The sequence below is a fragment of the Gasterosteus aculeatus genome, chromosome 12, assembly GCF_964276395.1.
Source record: "Gasterosteus aculeatus chromosome 12, fGasAcu3.hap1.1, whole genome shotgun sequence".
NCBI lineage: Eukaryota > Metazoa > Chordata > Actinopteri > Perciformes > Gasterosteidae > Gasterosteus > Gasterosteus aculeatus.
This window is the reverse complement of record NC_135700.1, coordinates 4,953,704-4,973,479: the sequence shown is the minus strand read 5'-3', so window position 1 is coordinate 4,973,479 and position 19,776 is coordinate 4,953,704. Positions and strand designations below refer to the sequence as shown.

The window sequence follows — 19,776 nt, the reverse complement described above, 5'->3', positions numbered from 1 at the left end:
GTCAAGAGAGCAGCGTACGACTTTTTTTGTGCGTACGCAACGTTTATAAATGAGGCCCCAGATGAGAGGGAACAGATGGCACCGTTCTGCGTAACCGTCGGCCCATGAGAAGCTGACCCGGGCTGTACCCATTCTGAAAAGGAGTGTCTCTATAAGCGAGTAGAGCCAGGTAGGGGTCATCTGCCTTCTTCAGAAGGTTTTTCACTGCCTCGACCGCCCATTCATCTTCGCAGTTACTTTGCGGGACCCTCAAGCTGCTGGTGCCATCCTTCTCTGCACAGCATCATGACCCGTGAGCAGACACTGTCAGTTTTGAGCTGCTCTTGCAGATTTTCTGTATGTATGAGGGACTGGCAGGCAGATTTTCAATGATACAGTCCACATATATGTTTGTGCTCTCCATCAGTTTGTTTTGTGCTCTCCATCAGTTTGTTTTCATCTGAGGACATGCTCCCTTTCACAGGCGAGCGTGACAGTGTGTCTGCTGTCCAGAGTGACTTCTCTGGCACATACAGTGTGATTGTATAGCGCTGAATTCTTGGCGGCAGAAGATCGAGTGCTTGGGCTCCAAGTAGGCTGAGAAGAGGTTCATGGTCGATCACCAGGATGAAATGCTTTCCCAGGAGGAAATCCCGGAACCGTTCACAAGCCCATGTGAGGCCCAGAGCCTCCTTTGCAACTTGTGCATAGCGTTGTTCAGTTGGAGAGACTGATCGCGATACATAAACCACAGGACACCATTCACCATCCACCTTCTGGAGAATAAAGCCTCCCAAGCCATACGAAGAGGCCTCGGCAGATACTTTAGTGTCTGTTTGGCTCATGCATGGCCAGCACTGGAGAAGCACGTGCCTCCTTCAGCTCCTTAAGCGCCATTACCTGGTCCGTGTCCCACACTCAGCAGTTCATTTTTGAGAGGAGGTCCCGGAGTGCTTTGTCTTTTTCAGTCAGCCAAGGAATGAATTTCCGCAGATGCCTGCTTTCTACACTCTTTGCAGCACAACATGGATTCAAGTGTCGTGCTGGTCTTGGTCCCGCCCCCAACACTAGTAAGTCATTCATGTGGCAGACCACACCCTCCAACCCCTCTATGACGTCGGCCATTATGCACTGAAAAGCATTCGGGTGCTGAGTTGATGCCGAAGGGAAGGCGGTTAAAGTGGAACCGCCCGATGGGTGTTATGAATGTGGTGTACATGACTGACTCTTCGGCTAAGGGAATATGCCAGAACCCTATGCTAGCATCCAATTTACTGAACACTTTTGCTCCGGCAAGCATTCCGAGGGACTGATCTACAGACGGCAGAATGTACTTTTCACTCAACTCATTCAAGCCAGTATAGTGCACACACAGTCTCAGGCGTGGACTGTTTTTCTTTGGTACGACCGCCGAACCGGCACACCAGTCTGTTGGCTCGTCCATTCGCTAGAGCTCTTCCTTGACTTTCTCTGCTTTCTGGAGAACAGGCTGCTGTGGAAAAGAAAATATGCTGTTCATATCAGGTGTCGAGTTTGAAACTGATTGTGGTGTCCATTATCCCTATGCAGCTTTGTCGGACGTCACAGAACCCAGGAAGAAACTCCTCCTCATCTGTTTCAATACCGTCTGCGTTTTCTGGCTGGTGAAGTGTGGCTTTGCTCAATCACTTTTGTATTTTTTTGAACTTGGCCTTCTCTCTTTGCTTTCTGCCTTCAAACACTGTCCACAGTGTCCATCTGCACTACACTACTGGCATCACTCCTCAGTGTTTTGTTGCTTTTTTATCTCCTCTCCATGTTAATGGCTTTTTCCAGGTTACACGTGTACGATATTCTTTCTAACAATGAAGAAAGACTCAAATCCGTCACCCACGGCTGTGTGTACATGCTGGTTCACTTAGTACTAAGCCTCTCAAGACATCATCTGCGTCATCTCCCATGCAGTATATTAAGGTATTCACCTGGTTGACTTCGGAGCTTGTAACCTCTGGTTACTTGCCTGATGGAATCTCTCAAATCTCCGAATCCATTTCCTCCAGTCGTTCGGCTAGGAAAAGGGCTCCAGCGTCCAGTGGCGGATTTAAGAAATTTGGGGCCCAAGGCAAAGGCAGGCATGGGGCCCTCTGAAATGAGAAGATTTTGGTTCATCCTCCTCAGGTGTCCGTGTCGGTTGAGCAGGTTGTGGGTTGCTGCTGCTGGCCGCTGCCGCAGGAGCGGTGAAGAAACTTTTTTTTTGCAGACACTTTCTGCAACTTTGACGTAAATGTTTGTTTTTCTTCCTTCTTCCTCCTCTTTTCGGGGTCGCTTCGCTTCATCCATGTGATACTGTCCTCTTACTGTCTTTCGCCATTTAGCGCCGTTAGGTTTTCGTTTTGGCGGTTTCTTGGATGCGCAGCAAAGATGGACTGATCCAATGTAGTGGACACTGAAGGGGGGCCCCGACACACACATAATACGATACGCATTCCGTTGGCATTTTAGCGAGAGAATTTTAATCATAAATATAATTAATATGCGCGAATAAGTAATAACTTTATCAACCATAAGTGTATGAGGAATTTTACGGGGCCCCTCAGGACCTTGGGGCCCTAGGCAACCGCCTAGTTTCGCCTAATGGTAAGTCCGCCCCTGCCGGCGGCTGGATGTTAAACGTAGCGCTGGGAGTGTTAGCCGCCATGCCATGGTTAGCTGCTTGCCGGTCCTGCTCGTTATCACTCATCTAACTTCACCAAACTTTTACCTACATCCCTACAGTAGTATGTCATTTAGCTAACGCTTTTATCCAAAGCAACTTACATTGCATTTTTAACCCATGGCTTTTTACATCTTAGTCCGGGGAGCAATTAGGGGTTAACTGTCTTGCTCAGGGACATTTCGACACAGGACATGGAGCAACCGGGGTTTGAACCACCAACCTTGCACTTCCCAGCGCACCTTCTCTACACCATGCGCCACTGTCGCCCAATCAGCAAATAGGAAAACACTTCAACAAATCATAAAGCACAACGGTGTCAGGATCGTCGGGATCCGAACCTGGGTCTCCGTGCAGCAGGCGGATTGCCTACCACTGTGCTACGAGTGGTGGTGACTCAAGTACAGAGACAGAGAGGGACAAGTCGTTTTTTAGTGAGTCAAAAAAGGTTTCTTTACTTGCAATAAGCAGATATTTCCATAGGCTTGACAGTAATTCAAAAATATTCCTAGACAACTAAAAACTAGTGTTGTTACCTCCGACCCTCCTGCTTCGAAGCTTGTGTCGAAATATGAACCAGTGCAAGGCGAAGCAAATGTATCGGTGCTCGGTTCGTTTGCTGCTGATCACGTGATCAGTGACGTCTGAAGCTTCGTTCCGGCGCACAGTCATGTGACCGCTTCGATTCAAATCGGCTCGAAACAGGGTTCGGGCTTGTCAGTGTTGTTGTAGTAGTAGTAGCAAAGAGCAAATTTACAATGGAACCTGTGGCAAAGAGAGGTCGCTCCGAGATGTGGGAGCACTTCAATTTGATTTCCTCTAACAAGGTTGGCAATAGGCAGGCAAAGTCTGTCATTTGTATTGTGTAATTATGGATGTTTATTTTTATTGTGGAGACCACCCGATATTTGGCTGAACCAAACATTCCACGGAGTGAAGACCCGCTAAAATATTGGGTCAAACACAAACATGTGTACCCACATCTATTTGTATTAGCACGTAATCTTATGAGCATTCTTGCCTCATCGTGCCGTGTGAGCGCGTTTTTTCTAAAGCTGGGGAAACAGTAGAAACCGACTCAACCCCAATACTGTGGAGAAAATTGTTCTCAATAAAAATAAATAATAATTTCATGCCCCATCCCATGTGTCCACAAGCACCTCAATATCATGTCATAAGAAACCTGTCCAAAAGCACAACCACTGCCCCATTGACCTTTCCTCTGCAAATCACTTCCCACATTCAAACAATTCACATAAGTCCCTATGACTGCCATGAACTACACATGCAATAGGAAGCGCTTGCTGGTATTTTAAATTATATTGCCCACATATAAGTCATATATATATATATATCTTCTATTAATTCTTCTGCTAGTATGATCACAAACATACATGCACAAAGGTGCAGAAAGACATAGATAAGTGTTTGTTCCACTTCTTTCCAATGTACAGAGAATTGAAATACACAAGCAAGGACACAATTCAAACCTGAAAAACAATAGTTTTATTCATATAGGAATCCGTGTATTTATTAGTTGATTTATTGGTTCAACTTTTTATAATCAGAGATTGGGCCAAAATATACTGGTAGGCTATTTGAAACATTTGCACTAAGTGTTTTCAACAGCAGAGGTCATCATAGAGTTTGCGATGCGTTGAATGAATGAACCTTTTTCCGATACAATTGGCTGGAAAGCTTCACCGGTTCAGAAAGCTTCACTTTGCCATCACTACTAAAAACAAGGTCTGGACATTTAACAAGATAACTAAGGGTGTCCCAAAAAAAGAGGCAACAAAATATCTTAAAAACCAAAAAGGATTAACAGAGGTATGGCATCAAGAATCTCACGTGGCTCAGCTCTAGGTGGCAAGCTCCAAGACTCGGCAAACACAAAGAAACTCAGTTGGCCTTTTAAAGGCTAGAAAACAAGGCACAGGTGAACGCAATGAGAACAATCAAGACCACACACACATGTGACAGGTGACAGACATAAACTGGATCACTGAGCACCCCACATGGTCCTTCAGGGTAATTCAGTCCAAAAACCCTGACAAACGGCAAATAGGAAAACACTTCAACAAATTAACAAACTTCCAAGTACTGTAGTACAACTTTTACATATCCTGCTTTAGCTACACAGCACTTCTGACGCGATGTCAAGTTTGCTTAATAATGCGTGTAAGACAGACTGTGAACTACGGTTGACGGTAGTCGCGGCTGTATCTTTATTTCCCCGCTCACTCCGTAACCTACCCCCACACCCCACACTCCCTCATCCTGTTGGTCCCCAGCCTACCAACCTAGGGCTTTCTATTAGTTTAACCTACAGGTCAATCAACTGTTATAGGTAACATTGAACAATACCACAACAACATTGTTGTGACAGAACGTTCTAATTCATAAGTTCACCCCGTCTGAAGGCAGTACCAGTCAATCGCGTGCCATCGCTTTAAGCATGCGCTTAACCAAAACTAATGCTAGTTAGCGAGCCTTGCTTACTACCGGACGCATTTAATTTCATTCTAAAGCAACACAAGCTGACTCCAGTAAGGTAATGACTAAGAACACGGGGGAAGACTACACCACTGGGAAGTACGCCTCGTACACTGCGCCAAGTAGTGAAATCGCGGTCTCACTTTAACCTATTTGTTCCTTGTTTTGACTTCCTGCTAACAGTTGGAACCAGAAGCAAAAGCCAGTAAATGTAGAGTTTCCTTCTTTATATCCAACATGTCAGGTTTGACTCCCGTTCTGGGAGTGTTTGTGGTGCTGGAGGAGCGTGGGTATGGATGTCCGACAGGAAGCAGCATGTGAAGCTGGGGAAACATGTCTCAGCCTCCCGGACCATCAGCACCGGTTCCCCCCAAGGCTGCGTTCTTTCCCCTCTGCTCTTCTCCCTGTACACCAACAGCTGCACCTCCAGTCACCAGTCCGTCAAGCTCCTGAAGTTTGCAGATGACACCACCCTCATTGGACTGATCTCTGGTGGGGACGAGTCTGTCACGGTGTGGTTCACTTCCTGTCTTATTTTGTAGTTTTCTGCCACTCGTGTCCCCGGGTAACTTCACTTCCTGCCTTGTCTCGTCATCCCCTGTGTTCCTCTAATAGTTTCCACCTGTGTCCAATCACCTGCACCTCCCTTGTGTATTTAAGCAGTGTGTCTCCTGTGTCACTTGTCGCGTCATTGTCTTTCGTCTCACATGTTGCCTGCTGGTTTTCCTCCCGGTTCCTGTGTTTTTGACCCTTTTGACTATTAAAGTCTTTTGTTTCCCGCAAGTCTGCGTCTGAGTCCTGCCTTCCACCCTCACCCCTGACAGAGTCTGCCTACAGGTGGGAGTCTGACCATCTGGTGTCGTGGTGCAGCCAGAACAACCTGGAGCTTAACGCTCTGAAGACAGTGGAGATGGTTGTGGATTTCAGGAGGAACAGAGTCCCACCCTCCCCCATCACCCTGTGTAACTCCCCTGTCACCACTGTGGATTCCTTCCGTTTCCTGGGCTCCATCATCACCCAGGACCTGAACATCAGCTCCATTACCAAGAAGGCTCAGCAGAGGTTGTTCTTCCTGAGGCAGCTGAAGAAATTCAACCTGCCAAAGACGATGATGGTCCACTTCTACACAGCCATCATCGAGTCCATCCTCTGCTCCTCCATCACCGTCTGGTACGCTGCAGCCACAGCCAAGGACAAGGGCAGACTGCAGCGTGTAATTCTCTCTGCAGAGAGGGTGATTGGCTGCAATCTGCCGTCCCTTTACCTGAAGCGAGCTAAAAAGATCGTAGCCGACCCCTCTCAGCTCGGACAAAAACTGTTTGTGCCCCTCCCATCTGGAAGGAGGCTGAGGTCCATCAGGACTAAGACCTCCCGCCACAGTTTCTTCCCGTCGCTCATCAACAGAGGCCGGTCCCCCACTGACTGACTCTGTGCCATGAAGTCAGTCTGTTTTTTCTTTTTAGAAAGGGTTAAAAAGTGTCTTTGTGTTTCAAGTTTAAATGCAGATAATTTTCAATAAAAAAACACAGAATATATATATATATATACGAAGATATCTAAAGACATATTTTAAATAAACAATTTGAAGAAATCCTAAGGCTTATTCAGTGTTTACATTTTTTGTTTTGTTTTATGCATGTGGTGGAGCTGGGACTGGCGTCGGGGGCACGAGTCGGGGGACTGGATCGGGAGGTTGCTGCAGCCCAGCGCGGAAGGCAGTGCGCTGCGGCCCAGCGGGACCGGGAGATCGCTGCGGCCCAGTGGGAACGGGAATATGCTACTGCCTCTTGCCAGGGCTCCTTCTCTTGGGGTTGAGGAGGTCCCGGAGCTCGAGACAAGCTCTTTGATAGCTCCTGGGTCCAAAAATGAGGTTAGTCTTGCGTTGCCAAAATGGACTCCTCACGTCCTGGTAATCGAGTCTGTAATCTGGCAAAGGATCTGTTGAGTCCTCACGTGGTCGCGTCATTCTGTCACGCAATGGGTAGGTGGAGGCAAGACTCAAACGCAGACTTGGAAACAAAATGGGACTTTAATAGTCAAAATTTTAAAAAAGGGAAAGCAGTTTGTCGCTTTGTTAAAACCACTATACGATTTCAGATTCCTCTTATCATGAGTCTTCCAAATATATTTTGTGGCCACTAAACATGTTTTACTATTAGCCTTTGCCCCTGACTATCGCACACTGTCTTCTATGTTTAAGAAGAAGCCGAGTGCAACTTTCTAGTCTCCAATGCAATGTATTTAATTTGTTATTTTTCCACCACGGCAGTTCCACACTGAAGAAAATGTCCCCCTGAAGGTGTAAACCTAGGGAAACACTGAAGAGCACGCTGTTCTATGACATACTTATTCTATCCTATGAAATTTTATTGACTTTTCAATTTTGTTTGCCGCATAACAATATAATGATATACTGTATGTTGTGGCCACCAAACGGTTATTATTTATCAATGTGTAACCTCTGTCATTTCTATATTTAATACAACTATTATGAATAAAACTATAAATAAAGGTTGGTGATAGTTGAAAACCTGAGGTGGATATTTCCATGAATAACTTTCCTGGGAGGGAAATAGATTGGTGACGCCTTCTCTGCTCACATGGGTTTGTCTAAAGCTCCAACTCCCTTGGGCGACTCCCACGTCACCAGCACATAAAAGAAGCGCCCGTGCGCCGCAGCCTGCACGATCCCAGGACAGCGTCTCAGCAGCGGGACTTCATGCGCAACAACAAAAACAACAACAACAACAACAACGCACTAACGAACGGCTCGTGCTGACTTGTCACCTGAACACAAATGGATACGGATGGGAAATGGTTCTTGTTTACGCAGGACAACCGCGAGCGGATCCGCGCCGTGGAGAACTCGTTCGGGCCGTCGGGGAAGCCGCTGTACGAACCGGGTCGGTTTCTGCTGGGAGAGGGTCAGCTGGTGAAGATGACCCGCAAGGGGCCACAGCCCAGAAGGTTCTTCCTGTTCAACGACCTGCTGGTGTACGGCAGCATCATCTTTTGTTGGCACAGGAAGCAGGTGATCATCCCCCTGGGTGAGCCACAAAACTGCAGAATACTCACAAAAGTCTTGCCAAACTGGTTATTTGGAACACATGATGTAACCGTTGCAACTCACTGTTCAAATATAGTTTAGCTGTTAACGTGCATTTGATGTGATTTTTTACTATATTTTTCAACATAAAATAAACTGCACGCAATAATGTTAAAACATCTTGATGATAAAGTATGTTCAATTATATTCTTTTTTGTAATAAATGTAAGATATGCTAAATGGTTACATGGGGCTGTATTGCATTACATTTTGAGTTGGAACTGAAATAAAATCATATTTCAGGGTTTTTAGTTTTTTACCATGGTTTTTCTAAAAGTGACTTTCCTCTTAAATCCATTTCAATTTGATTTTTTGCTATATGGCTCCATATATATTACATGTGACATAACATTTTTTTATTTTCAGAGGACAGCCAGCTTGAGGACCTAGAGAACGAATTATCAATAAAGAACCAGTGGCTGATCCGTACGCCACGCAAGTCCTTCTACGTGGCAGCCGCCTCCCAGGAGGAGAAGCGGGCCTGGATCCAGCAAATCGAGGACTGCCGGTCCATTCTGCTGCAGAACAGGGGCTGCCGGACCAGCTCCCACTTTGCCAACACCTGTATCCCCAACTCTGCCTCCGCGATCTGCATGCGCTGCTTCGGCAGGTTCTCCGTGACCCAGCGTCGACACCACTGCCGGAAATGTGGCTTCCTGGTCTGCGGCGCATGCTCCAAGACCCGAGCGGTAATCCAACACATCCACCCGACTAAGTGCTGGAGGATCTGCATCTTGTGCCACTCGAACTCCTCGACCAGGACGACGGAGGAGGCCCAGCAGGTGTGTCACGAGTGCCACACAGAGAGGAGAAGCTCAGATGGAGAGGATGGATCAAGTGAGGTGAGGAGGCTGAGGAGCAGATGGAGGACGATGACCCCCCCAAGTGGTTGAACTCCCAGATGGAGAACTGGTCCATCTATGTCAACTTACAACTGCACCACATGCAGCCCTGAGCACATAAACCGCCCTGTTAATGTGGACAGGATGCTTTGTGCAGTGGAAGGTCATTCTCACTCAGTGATTATCATAAATCATGCATAAAGTTAAAATATAGCCTCAACAATTACTTCAGCTCTACCATTTCTGAGGACGGAGGGACACATGCAACAGAATGAGCACCCTGAACTCCATACTGAATGCCACTGATGGAAGGGACTGAGTTACTACGGCCTCTGAAGGCGCTGGGCAGACCATCGCGCTCCCACCGAATTGATTCCCCTCTGACGTCGAGCAAGGTAGCTGCAGGTTGATGACGAACAAACTGTTTAAGCTCTCGCCTCAGGGTGCTGTCTAAAACCTGCTCAACAAACTGATCCCGCAACAGTCTTCATTGAGCATTCCAGCTGGTGCACGCTGCTTCACCCTTTCCATTAGGCTCATGAGAGCGAGGGAAAATTCAAGTAACGTTTCCCCTTCATGTCGCTTACGAGAAAAGAATGCTTCCTGAAAAGCCACATATTACTCAGAACAGCCATAGAGTTCCTGTATAGTGATTACAGTTTTTTCTGATTGCTTAAGCACGTTTTTTGTAACTATTGGCTATTTGTTGCTTTACACGTTCTGTGTTTCTCTCGAAAGGAACTCTGTAAATTTGCTTCATTCTTATTCTGTGGCGCGCAAGTACAGGACTTAGTGCAGAAATGCTTACACTGTGTATATTTTGAAAGATGGTGTCATTGTCAATTATGCGCTGCTGTATTGCGCGCAGTCTTATTGCATTATTGGCAATCACCATGTTCACTATAGGGGTCTCTTGCTCTGGAGTGAACATTCTTCCTCTGACCCCAACATCTGGACGTCTAGCAATTCTGTAAAGTAACAATTTCAGTATTTTTGCATGTATGGTACTGTTGTGATTCTCATTAGAGTATGGCAGAGCTACAAAGTACTTAGCGATTCTCATTTCGAAATGTCCTAATGTTTTTCGGGCCTCTGCCTTCTTTCTGTTGGCTGAGCAGAACTCAATGTTTCGTTGTAACATTCGTAGTATTTTAATGAGTGTTGGTGTAGGCTGCAGCGTCACATTTTAAATGACCTCGAAAGGTATAAAATAAAAATGTTTCTGTAAGTGTAAGTGTTGCTCTTTTATTTTCTGTTGTCATGGTGACTCGTGGTATCGGGGCTCCATTGATGATGGCTTTTTATAATCGTCATGCACGCGCTTAACTCAAGGTGAACATACTCAGAGTCGATTGAAGGGTCATTCTCACTCAGTCATTATCATAAATCATGTATAAAGTTAAAATATGTATATTTATACGATACTTATGTTAACATTTAGATACAATTAAGGAGTTATTTCTATTAGATGTGGTGAATGAGTGTCTTGCCTTATGTATTTGTACGCATACTTGTTTATGAATGGTGACCACAAATGTAAATAACGTCTTTGTACTTTAACAGTATTGTTAGAGAGGAAATGTGCATTTGATAATAAAACAACATGCCATGCAAACCTGTGTGTTCACTAATGAACTGCTTGTTTTCAACATAGCTTGCTCTGCCCATGTAAATTGTGGGCTGTCTCGTAAATGTTGAGCCCTTTTCACTTCCCGTAAGTCTGCATTAGTTGCGACTTTGCTTGAAATAAGATATCATATCTACAGAAATAACAGTTCAATCGCTGGCTGAAGAAGCTTAGTTTTTTAAAAGTTCTTACCGAAGACTCCTGCCAATATGCAAACCTTTCCAGTGACATGGTAATGATCAACCCGGCTCATGTTTGTTCACAATTAGGCAAATGTGCCTGAACGGTAATGTCTCTCCGTCAATCTCTACCAAACTGTCTCAATAACCATTGCATGAAACTAAGTCATTCCTCACAGACTGTCTTGGTTCCAAGAGGATGAATCCTACTGATTTTGTTTTTGGGTTGGACACCCTGGGACGGCTGCAATTAGAAACACACATGTATGTCAACTTCAGAAGGAACTAAACAGGGCACAGTCCTCACCATTGTAGTGCAAGACAGTGAAAGCCATCAGCCTTTAAACTAGAAATGCAGTCTGGAGAGCCACCCAGCTGGAAAAAGTCACACCCACATTGAACAGGCTCAGTTATCTGGAGACAGTCCCATGGTTGAAGTAGAAATGGAAGGCATTATGGTCCCCTGCCCATTAGACATAGGTTCGCAAGTGACGATGCTCACTCAAAGCTTCTTCGCTCTTCACTTTGGGGGTCATGGCATTCGCTTAAGCGACGCCTCCTCCTTTCTGACTGTATGGTACTGTTAATGAACGCTTTAATCCCTACCTAGGCTATGCTCAGCTGGACCTAAAGATTGGTAGGGCGGACATAAAAGGTTGCGGGGTAATTATTGTAAAAGATCATTGCCCCACAGACTGGCCAGGGTTATTAGGGATGAACGTGATCCGTCAATGTTGGCATGTGTTGTTTTCCAGAGGACAATCAGCGCTACGCTGTGATCTCTCTGCCTCAGAAGGAAATGTTACGGCTCAGTGACCTGGTCAACATGTATTTTTTGGCCCTGTTGATTTTTTAGGTTATGACCAAATATCTGTAAAGAAAAAACAATCCCGCTGCCCTAGCGGTTCTTTGTGTTTAATGGGAGAGGATGAACATGATGAATACCCAAAGTTGCCTACTGTTCATGACATACATTGTAGACGAGAGGTGCGGTGGTTTAAATAGTTGGATGTTTTCGCTTGAACCTTAGTCAACTGGAATTTCCCACAATCTCAAATGTAAGAAAGTCCCTAGGACGTTTTAGCATTGCACACATCGACGTGCCTCAGAATCTTTTGAGCATGCGTCAGTGTTCCACACTGACAAAACTGTGACAGTTAATCAGACCTGTGAAACTCTCTGGAAAGGCGGCAACATGTTATTTTTAGGACAACGACCTCAGACGGCCAATGTCATGATCTACAAAAGGAATGTTGTTCTCTAGAAAGCACAAGCTATTTTAGTCCCTCTTTTTCCAATTGCTTAAGCACAATTTTGAAAACAGGGCTCAAGTTGTCAAAACACAACACACGATTCACACAACTAGACACACAAGTAGCAGAACACCTCAAATCTTTTGCAAAATGAAAGACCAAAAACAGAACATAGCACATTGTAGTTTACAGTAGGCCTACTGTAATACATATAGGTCTTTTGATGTATCAATGTACATGTAGGTTTTGTGTAAAGTGCCTTTGCACTTTACATATACAGTCAATACTGTAGTAATTTGTTTGAACAAAAAAACATCTCTAACTGTACTGTATCCACATTGAACACACCCAGTGAAAAACCCACCAAAAGTGTACATTTCTATACTTACCTGAACATATTCATGACGCAGGTTTTTCACTCTCTGAATTTTTTTCAAATGGCAATTTGCACAACTGTTTCATCTGTACATGATGCATGCAATTAATTATAACGTACCTGCACGGCGGAACTCAATTTTGCGCAACACCAGAGTGCTGAGCGTCTGCAAAACCTGCAGCCAGGCAACCCGGAAGAGGAAAGGTATGCCCCCCGTCGCCAGAGAGAGAGAGAGAGCAGATCTACCGATCCCTTCTTGTATGGCAGACAATGAAAGGGACAAGACCGCGCATGGACAAAGAGCAGTCATCCTGCTACAATCTACCCCCCCTCTTTGTATCATTGTCCCGACGATAAACTAAAGGTGCATTTGGAGAGCTTGGCCTTGAGTCTCTCCTGTTGCAGCCGAGATAGTACCACGTCAAGCCGCTGAAGATGCTGCTCTACAGTAGAAGAGAACACGACAATGTCATCAAGGTGACAGACCTTGTTCATCACCAAAGATCCTCTGCATTAATCTTTGAAAAGGGCCAGGTGCGTTTCAGAGTCCGAACGGCATACGGTTCCACTCAAACAGGCCGAATGGTGTACAGAATGCCGTCTTAGGCCGGTCCTTCTCCGTGACCTCAACCTGATTGTACCCACTGGCCAGGTCCATGGTAGAGAACCAGCGTGCACCTGTCAAGGAATCCAACGACTCCTCAATGTGTGGCAGCGGGAACGCATCTTTCCTGGTCTTGCTGTTTAGCTGCCGGTAATCGACACACATACGCAGGCTCCCTCCTTCTTCTTCACAAGCACAATGGGGGAGGGATAGGGGCTACAACCTTCTCTAATCACCTGTGCAGAAAGAAGCTGATTAATGTGTTCTTTGACAGCCTCATAATCAGAAGGGGAAACACTCCTGTAGCGCTGCGTAACGAGGATCTCGTCTAACAGAGGAATATTGTGAGAGATGAGGTTAGTGCAGCCTAAATCGCCGTCATGAGCAGAGAAAATAGGACTGTACTTACTAAGGAGAGACCTCACCTGACCTTGCTCTTCGGGGGAAAGAAGACAGATCTAAACCCTCAATCTGGTCCGGCACTGCAGGTAAGGTGGTGTGAGAAGCTACGGTGGCTACAGTGGATGGGACTGCGATTCCTGCAGGGAGGCTGACAACATTCACTTGTTGTAAAGTGCCAAGAACAGTGCGTGGGTACAGCAGTACCTCTACAGAGACAACATTCACAATGGGTATGTATGCTGTACCTCTAACTACCCTCACCACAGATGGAGAAGCCAACAAACCTGCAGGTAAACCAGAATCAAGGGGCTCAAACAACACTGTGCTATCAGTGCCCTGCCCTGAGCATGTAGCTGCTACTATCTGCATCACACCACCTGAAATATGACAGGCACGCCTACCTCTATCCTTTGCCATCCAAGTCAGCTCCTGGGGGGTCTGCCTGATGGCACTTCTGTAATGCCGGCGTGACAGGTTGTGGGGCCTGTGTGACAGAGGGCAGATTAAACAGGGACAAACCATGCTGCACAAAGAGCTCTTGGTAACATTTCTGAATCACATTCATTCCCAACACACCAGGGGCCTGAAGAGAAGCATTACCAGGGGGGTCCTTTACCACCAAGACACCACACAGTGAAACTAGTTTACCGTACAACTTAACATCGAGCTCCAAATAGCCCAGGTAAGGGATGCTCAAACCATTAGCTGCCCTTAGCTGTATCCAACGACAGGCTTTGAGCCGCTCCTGACCCAAAGGTTCGAAATATTTTGAAAGAAGCTCTCTGTAATAGTAGAAACCATAGAGCCGGTGTCAATCAAACACGGCACCTTGAGGTGCCATGTTTGGTCATGGGACCTCATGCCCCATGACATCCCATGGGACATGAGGACATGTAACTAAACTAGACATCTAAATAGGAACAGGACGACACCAGTCTGGGGCCTTGAACTAACCCACCCGACACAGGGCGTGAGCCATGAAGGGCCCCACCCAAACTGTGGCTCTGCAGTTTGGTGGGTGCTAGTTTTCCGGAGCCGGGTTGGGTTCTGCTTGCCTAGCAGGCGACCGGATATCTGGTGAAGAGAACTGGGGGCGGGAATTATGCACACCATCACAGTCTCTGGCAAAATGGCCTGGTCTCTGACAGCGGTGACACAGTTTGGGCCAACGATGGGCTGAATGACTACCAGCATGAGGGCACTGCATATGAGCGAGGGTCTGGGTTAACTGGTTAAGCTGCTCTTGTTGCAGCCTCAACAATTACTTCAGCTCTACCATTTCTGAGGACGGAGGGACACATGCAACAGAATGAGCACCCTGAACTCCATACTGAATGCCACTGATGGAAGGGACTGAGTTACTACGGCCTCTGAAGGCGCTGGGCAGACCATCGCGCTCCCACCGAATTGATTCCCCTCTGACGTCAAGCAAGGTAGCTGCAGGTTGATGACGAAAACAAACTGTTTTAGCTCTCACCTCAGGGTGCTGTCTAAAACCTGCTCAACAAACTGATCCCGCAATAGACAGTCTGCATTGAGCATTCCAGCTGGTGCACGCTGCTTCACCCTTTCCATTAGGCTCATGAGAGCGAGGGAAAATTCAAGGAACGTTTCCCCTTCATGTCGCTTACGAGAAAAGAATGCTTCCTGCAAAGCCACATATTACTCAGAACAGCCATAGAGTTCCTGTAGTATAGTGATTACAGTTGTAATTATTGGCTATTTGTTGCTTTACACGTTCTGTGTTTCTCTCGAAAGGAACTCTGTACATTTGCTTCATTCTTATTCTGTGGCGCGCAAGTACAGGACTTAGTGCAGAAATGCTTACACTGTGTATATTTTGAAAGATGGTGTCATTGTCAATTATGCGCTGCTGTATTTCGCGCAGTCTTATTGCATTATTGGCAATCACCATGTTCACCATGTGGGTCTCTTGCTCTGGAATGAAAATTCTTCCTCTGACCCCAACATCTGGACGTCTAGCAATTCTGTAAAGTAACAATTTCAGTATTTTTGCATGTACTGTTGTGATTCTCATTAGAGTATGGCAGAGCTACAAAGTACTTAGCGATTCTCATTTCGAAATGTCCTAATGTTTTCGGGCCTCTGCCTTCTTTCTGTTGGCTGAGCAGAACTCAATGTTTCGTTGTTTTTTAATTAGTATTTTAATGAGTGTTGGTGTAGGCTGCAGCGTCACATTTTAAATGACCTCAAAAGGTATAAAATAAAAATGTTTCTGTAAGTGTAAGTGTTGCTCTTTTATTTTCTGTTGTCGTGGTGACTCGTGGTATCGGGGCTCCGTTGCTTTTTATAATCGTCATGCACGCGCTTAACTCAAGGTGAACATACTCAGAGTTGATTGAACTAATGCAGATCAGCTGTATCATCATCATCATCATCATTATTTTAGATATTAATCATATTACTTTACTCATAAACCAACATTACCCTCTCCTAAAATCTCTGTGCTCTCCCTCCCCACAGGATTCTGTGGATGGTGGTTCTATCTGATGGTGGTTGCCTCTGCAGTGGTCCTGCTGTGCGCCTGGCTTACTACTCACAATTACTTGAATCATTTCTGTCATAGGAATTGCATGTATTATACATTGTTCATTCTGTACACATGGCATCCATTGTAGTCTGTCCATCCCGGGAGTGGGATCCCTCCTCTGACGTTCTCCCTAAGGTTTCTTCCCTTTTTTCCCTCTTGTAAGGGTTTTTTCATTTTTTGGGGAGTTTTTCCTGTGCCGATGGTGGGTTTCGGGGCAGAGGATGTCGTATGTGTACAGACTGTAAAGCCCTCTGAGGCAAATTTGTAATTTGCGATTCTGGGCTATACAAAATAAAATGACTTGACTTGACTTGACTGTTCTGGAACCGGATACTCAGAGTTTCCCGTCTCAGAGTAAGTCAACTCGGCGTTCAGGAATAGACTCAGTTTGTTAAACCTCCTTTCTGGAATACCCCCCAGGTCTGGGCTTCTGTTTTGCTCCTTGAGTGTCAGGTTTCACTAACTGTGTGTTAGACATCTTTATATTTACTGTGAAGCTACATCAATGACTGTATGATACTGCATTTTCCTTAATGAGGACAATAGAGGCTCTCCACTAAAACATTCGGCCTACAGCTCCAGTACATATATGCAGTTACATACTCAACTTTAATTAAAAAAGGAATGATCAAGGGGTTTTCTCAAAGTATCTTTATTATCTTCAAACTGACTGTATCCTGGAAGCTACATTCCCATGCGATGGCTGTAACCATGAACAGCTATGGCTCCACCTGGTGGTGGAGTCAGGAACTCCACCCCTCAATTCACGACATTGCCGCACACCTGAGACCCATCAGGGTCTGATAACCTGAAGGGCTTTTTAAGGGTTAGAGACGTAGTGGTGGAGGTGTGTGGGGTTGGAGAGACAGGCCACAGGTTGGGCCCTCTGCCAAGGACCAGACCCCTCCAGTAGGATTTCCACGAGGAAGGCTGGAGATACTGAACATTGGAGATACTTACGTGACGTTTGAAGAATTTACTGTTGGATTGGCTGCGGGCTGCCGCTGTAGTAGTAGTACGACTGTTTACTTACCTGAGGGAATCGGGATAACAATTTCACCACCAAGAAGAGGCTTTGTTTAAGTTTGATGGCTGAAGATCAACCTGAGCCTTGGATACACTTTTGAATTTAGACCGCTGTTTCTGTTAGAACTTTAATAAAATCCTTGTTTATATTTGACCTTGGTGTCATCGCACTAGAACTGTCCTGCTGAGAGCTGTGTAGCCTCTCATGACGTCACAGTACTCAATCTACAATCACTGATCAGGTTGACAACATTACCACCCTGCTGTGCCGCGGAAGACATTCCCCCCACACTTACGCTTCAAGAAAAATTTGCTTGGCTACAATATATAAATAGATGGAAGGATGAAACTTGACGATGAACGAGTTCTGCATTGATACATTTTCCTAAATGCCAAATTGAGCACAAATTATGTTTCATGTGAAATAAAAGATATTTATGGAGAAACGTGATTGAGATACTAACATTTATTTATCAGAACTAAAGCTTAAAATAATGCAGACATGAACACACACACACACACACACACACACACACTGTCTACATGTCAGGGTCAATGGTCCACTGGTTGAGCAAGTCTTTGTAATAGACACGGTTGTTCTCGTGGTCAGCGAGTGCTGTCAGCATCTCATCCATCTCCTCCTGAGTGAAGAGCTCACCTGGTTTAATCACAACGAGTAATGTTAGACGCACAAAAAATAAAAAGAAACTGATTTCAAAACACACATGAAACATCACAAAGTGAGAACTGAAAGCTCCTGCTTTACCTTCCTGTGTCATGTACTTTGCCAGCTGCTCAGGCTCCAGGTACCCTTTATTTTCCTTGTCCAGGACCTGGAAACACAAGTACCAGTCACTGGTACTACAACACAGGGATATGGAAGGGTAGAATATGAGGAGACAGTTTATCTCACCTCAAAGGCCTGAAGCAGCAGGTCCTCTGGGACAGAAGGGAACCTAACACACAAACACACACACACGTCATTGCTATATGTGTCTGTCCGTTAGTGTGTCAGCAGCATAGTAGATGGTGTTTATGGGACGACATCCTAAAAACACTGAGCAATGTGATGGAATCCACATAGAATCTACCGGAAAGGTCCAGGCCCAGTTCACACCACAGACTGAACTGTACTGCGCTCATCTGATTAAGTAATGGTTGTACTGTGGTGGCCTTTTTAGAATTTGACATCACACATATATTTAGCAAAATACAACAATAACTACCTCACTATATCTTCCATATATAAAATCACTCCAAAAATGTTACAGTGTCAGGTTATTCATTTGCTCCAGCTGTAACATTCCTGCATTAATTTGCTTCAACACAAGCACCTATTTGTATCCTCATGGCCCTTCTCCTCAACCTCAGCATTCAGCATCTTAATTAAGTCAGTTTGATATATGGAACCAGAAGGCTGGCACCAGGAACGAGTTTAAATAAGAGATAATAGAACCACTTACTTGTGCTCCATCAGAACTTTGGTCATGGCTGGGAGGAACTTTTCCAAATTGATGTATCCAGTTTGGTCCTCAACCTGAACAGGAGAATCTAATGTTAGATGGAGCCGCATTGAAACAAAAAGAACATTTTTAAAAACAAAGATATGGTGGAGTAGACATTATTCATTTAAACAAGAGCGGTCTTACCTCGGCTATTAGATCATGTAGGTCTGCCTGAGTGGGGAAGCATCCCAGGGAATAGATGATGGTGCCGATCTCCCTGAGAAACAAAGTCATCGTTATTTCTAGAAAACACAGACTTGACCTGTTTCATCCAATCTGCTCAGTGTAACATTGCGGACGCTTTCTTCATATTCACTGTGTTGGAAGTTGAGTTGTGACGAGAGCTCACCTGACATCCACTCTGTTGTTTGACTCATAGTCAAACGCTTCAAACGCAGCTTTGATCGTCTTGTGGACGTCTGGCACTACAGGCTCTGATGAGACAGGATGGACAGAGGGACAACCAGGAGCAGGGACAAGACGCCCTGTTACTCAAATCACTCCCACGTCAGATATGTCAAGCACACAACGTCCAACTAACGCTGAAATCAATATGTCTACGTTTATCGTTGAAACTGTTGTTTACACCTGTAACGTTTTAACTACGACGTACCGACCTGAACGTTGCTTGTTCTTCATCATGTTTGTCCGAAGTGTTTTGTGTCTTTTTCCCAGGAGGAAAAGTTCTGACCCGCCGTACTCTCTCGTCGATCACCTGAACTCGAACCAATCGATCCCCTCAAATCTTAATTTAACCACTCCAAACAACGACGGCAACGAGTATGAGCCAATCAGAGGTAGAGTGGGCGGGCACAGCACCGCTAGCAGGGTGTGTGGCTTGTTTTATGTTGCCTAGCAACTGCGAGTGGTCAAAGGAGCAGTTAGCTGGTTTAGCTCGATGACCGGAAGAGTGAAATATGTAATAAACACCACAAGTCAAGTAACGTAACATTATGGAATACTGCATTGTAAGACGATGTTAATGTTTAGACTTAAACACAAAACATCATTCTTTTACTTTTTGACAGGAATTTGCTACTCTGTTTACCAACACAATAGTAATATTTTCGTCATTCTCAACATTACATATCAAGTCTATGGTTGATGTGGATTTAAACATTACGATGTCTGATAAAAT

General features: G+C 45.3%; 1 protein-coding gene and 1 pseudogene across 3 annotated transcripts; one reads left to right on the top strand and one right to left on the bottom strand.

Annotated features, from left to right (window-relative positions):
- Positions 1 to 6,666: 6,666 nt before the first annotated feature.
- On the top strand, positions 6,667 to 9,361 carry LOC120811700 (pleckstrin homology domain-containing family F member 2-like; annotated as a pseudogene). The gene is made up of 3 exons (XR_013451548.1): positions 6,667 to 7,037; positions 8,001 to 8,214; positions 8,640 to 9,361. The product of XR_013451548.1 is annotated as a pleckstrin homology domain-containing family F member 2-like (transcript).
- An 8,223-nt stretch (positions 9,362 to 17,584) lies between these two features.
- Positions 17,585 to 19,583, bottom strand: drc8 (dynein regulatory complex subunit 8). Of its 2 annotated transcripts, none has more exons than XM_040199246.2 (7): positions 19,256 to 19,583; positions 18,988 to 19,072; positions 18,783 to 18,855; positions 18,597 to 18,670; positions 18,047 to 18,089; positions 17,900 to 17,966; positions 17,585 to 17,791 (listed from the first exon to the last, which is right to left on the bottom strand). In XM_040199246.2, exons 1-7 carry the CDS (start codon positions 19,278 to 19,280, stop codon positions 17,673 to 17,675), a joined length of 486 nt encoding a protein of 161 aa, XP_040055180.2. In that variant the 5' UTR covers positions 19,281 to 19,583; the 3' UTR covers positions 17,585 to 17,672. The 2 variants fall into 2 exon arrangements, with proteins under 2 accessions (XP_040055180.2, XP_077941426.1); XM_078085300.1 differs by having other exon boundaries at positions 18,988 to 19,123; positions 19,256 to 19,501.
- Positions 19,584 to 19,776: the final 193 nt, after the last annotated feature.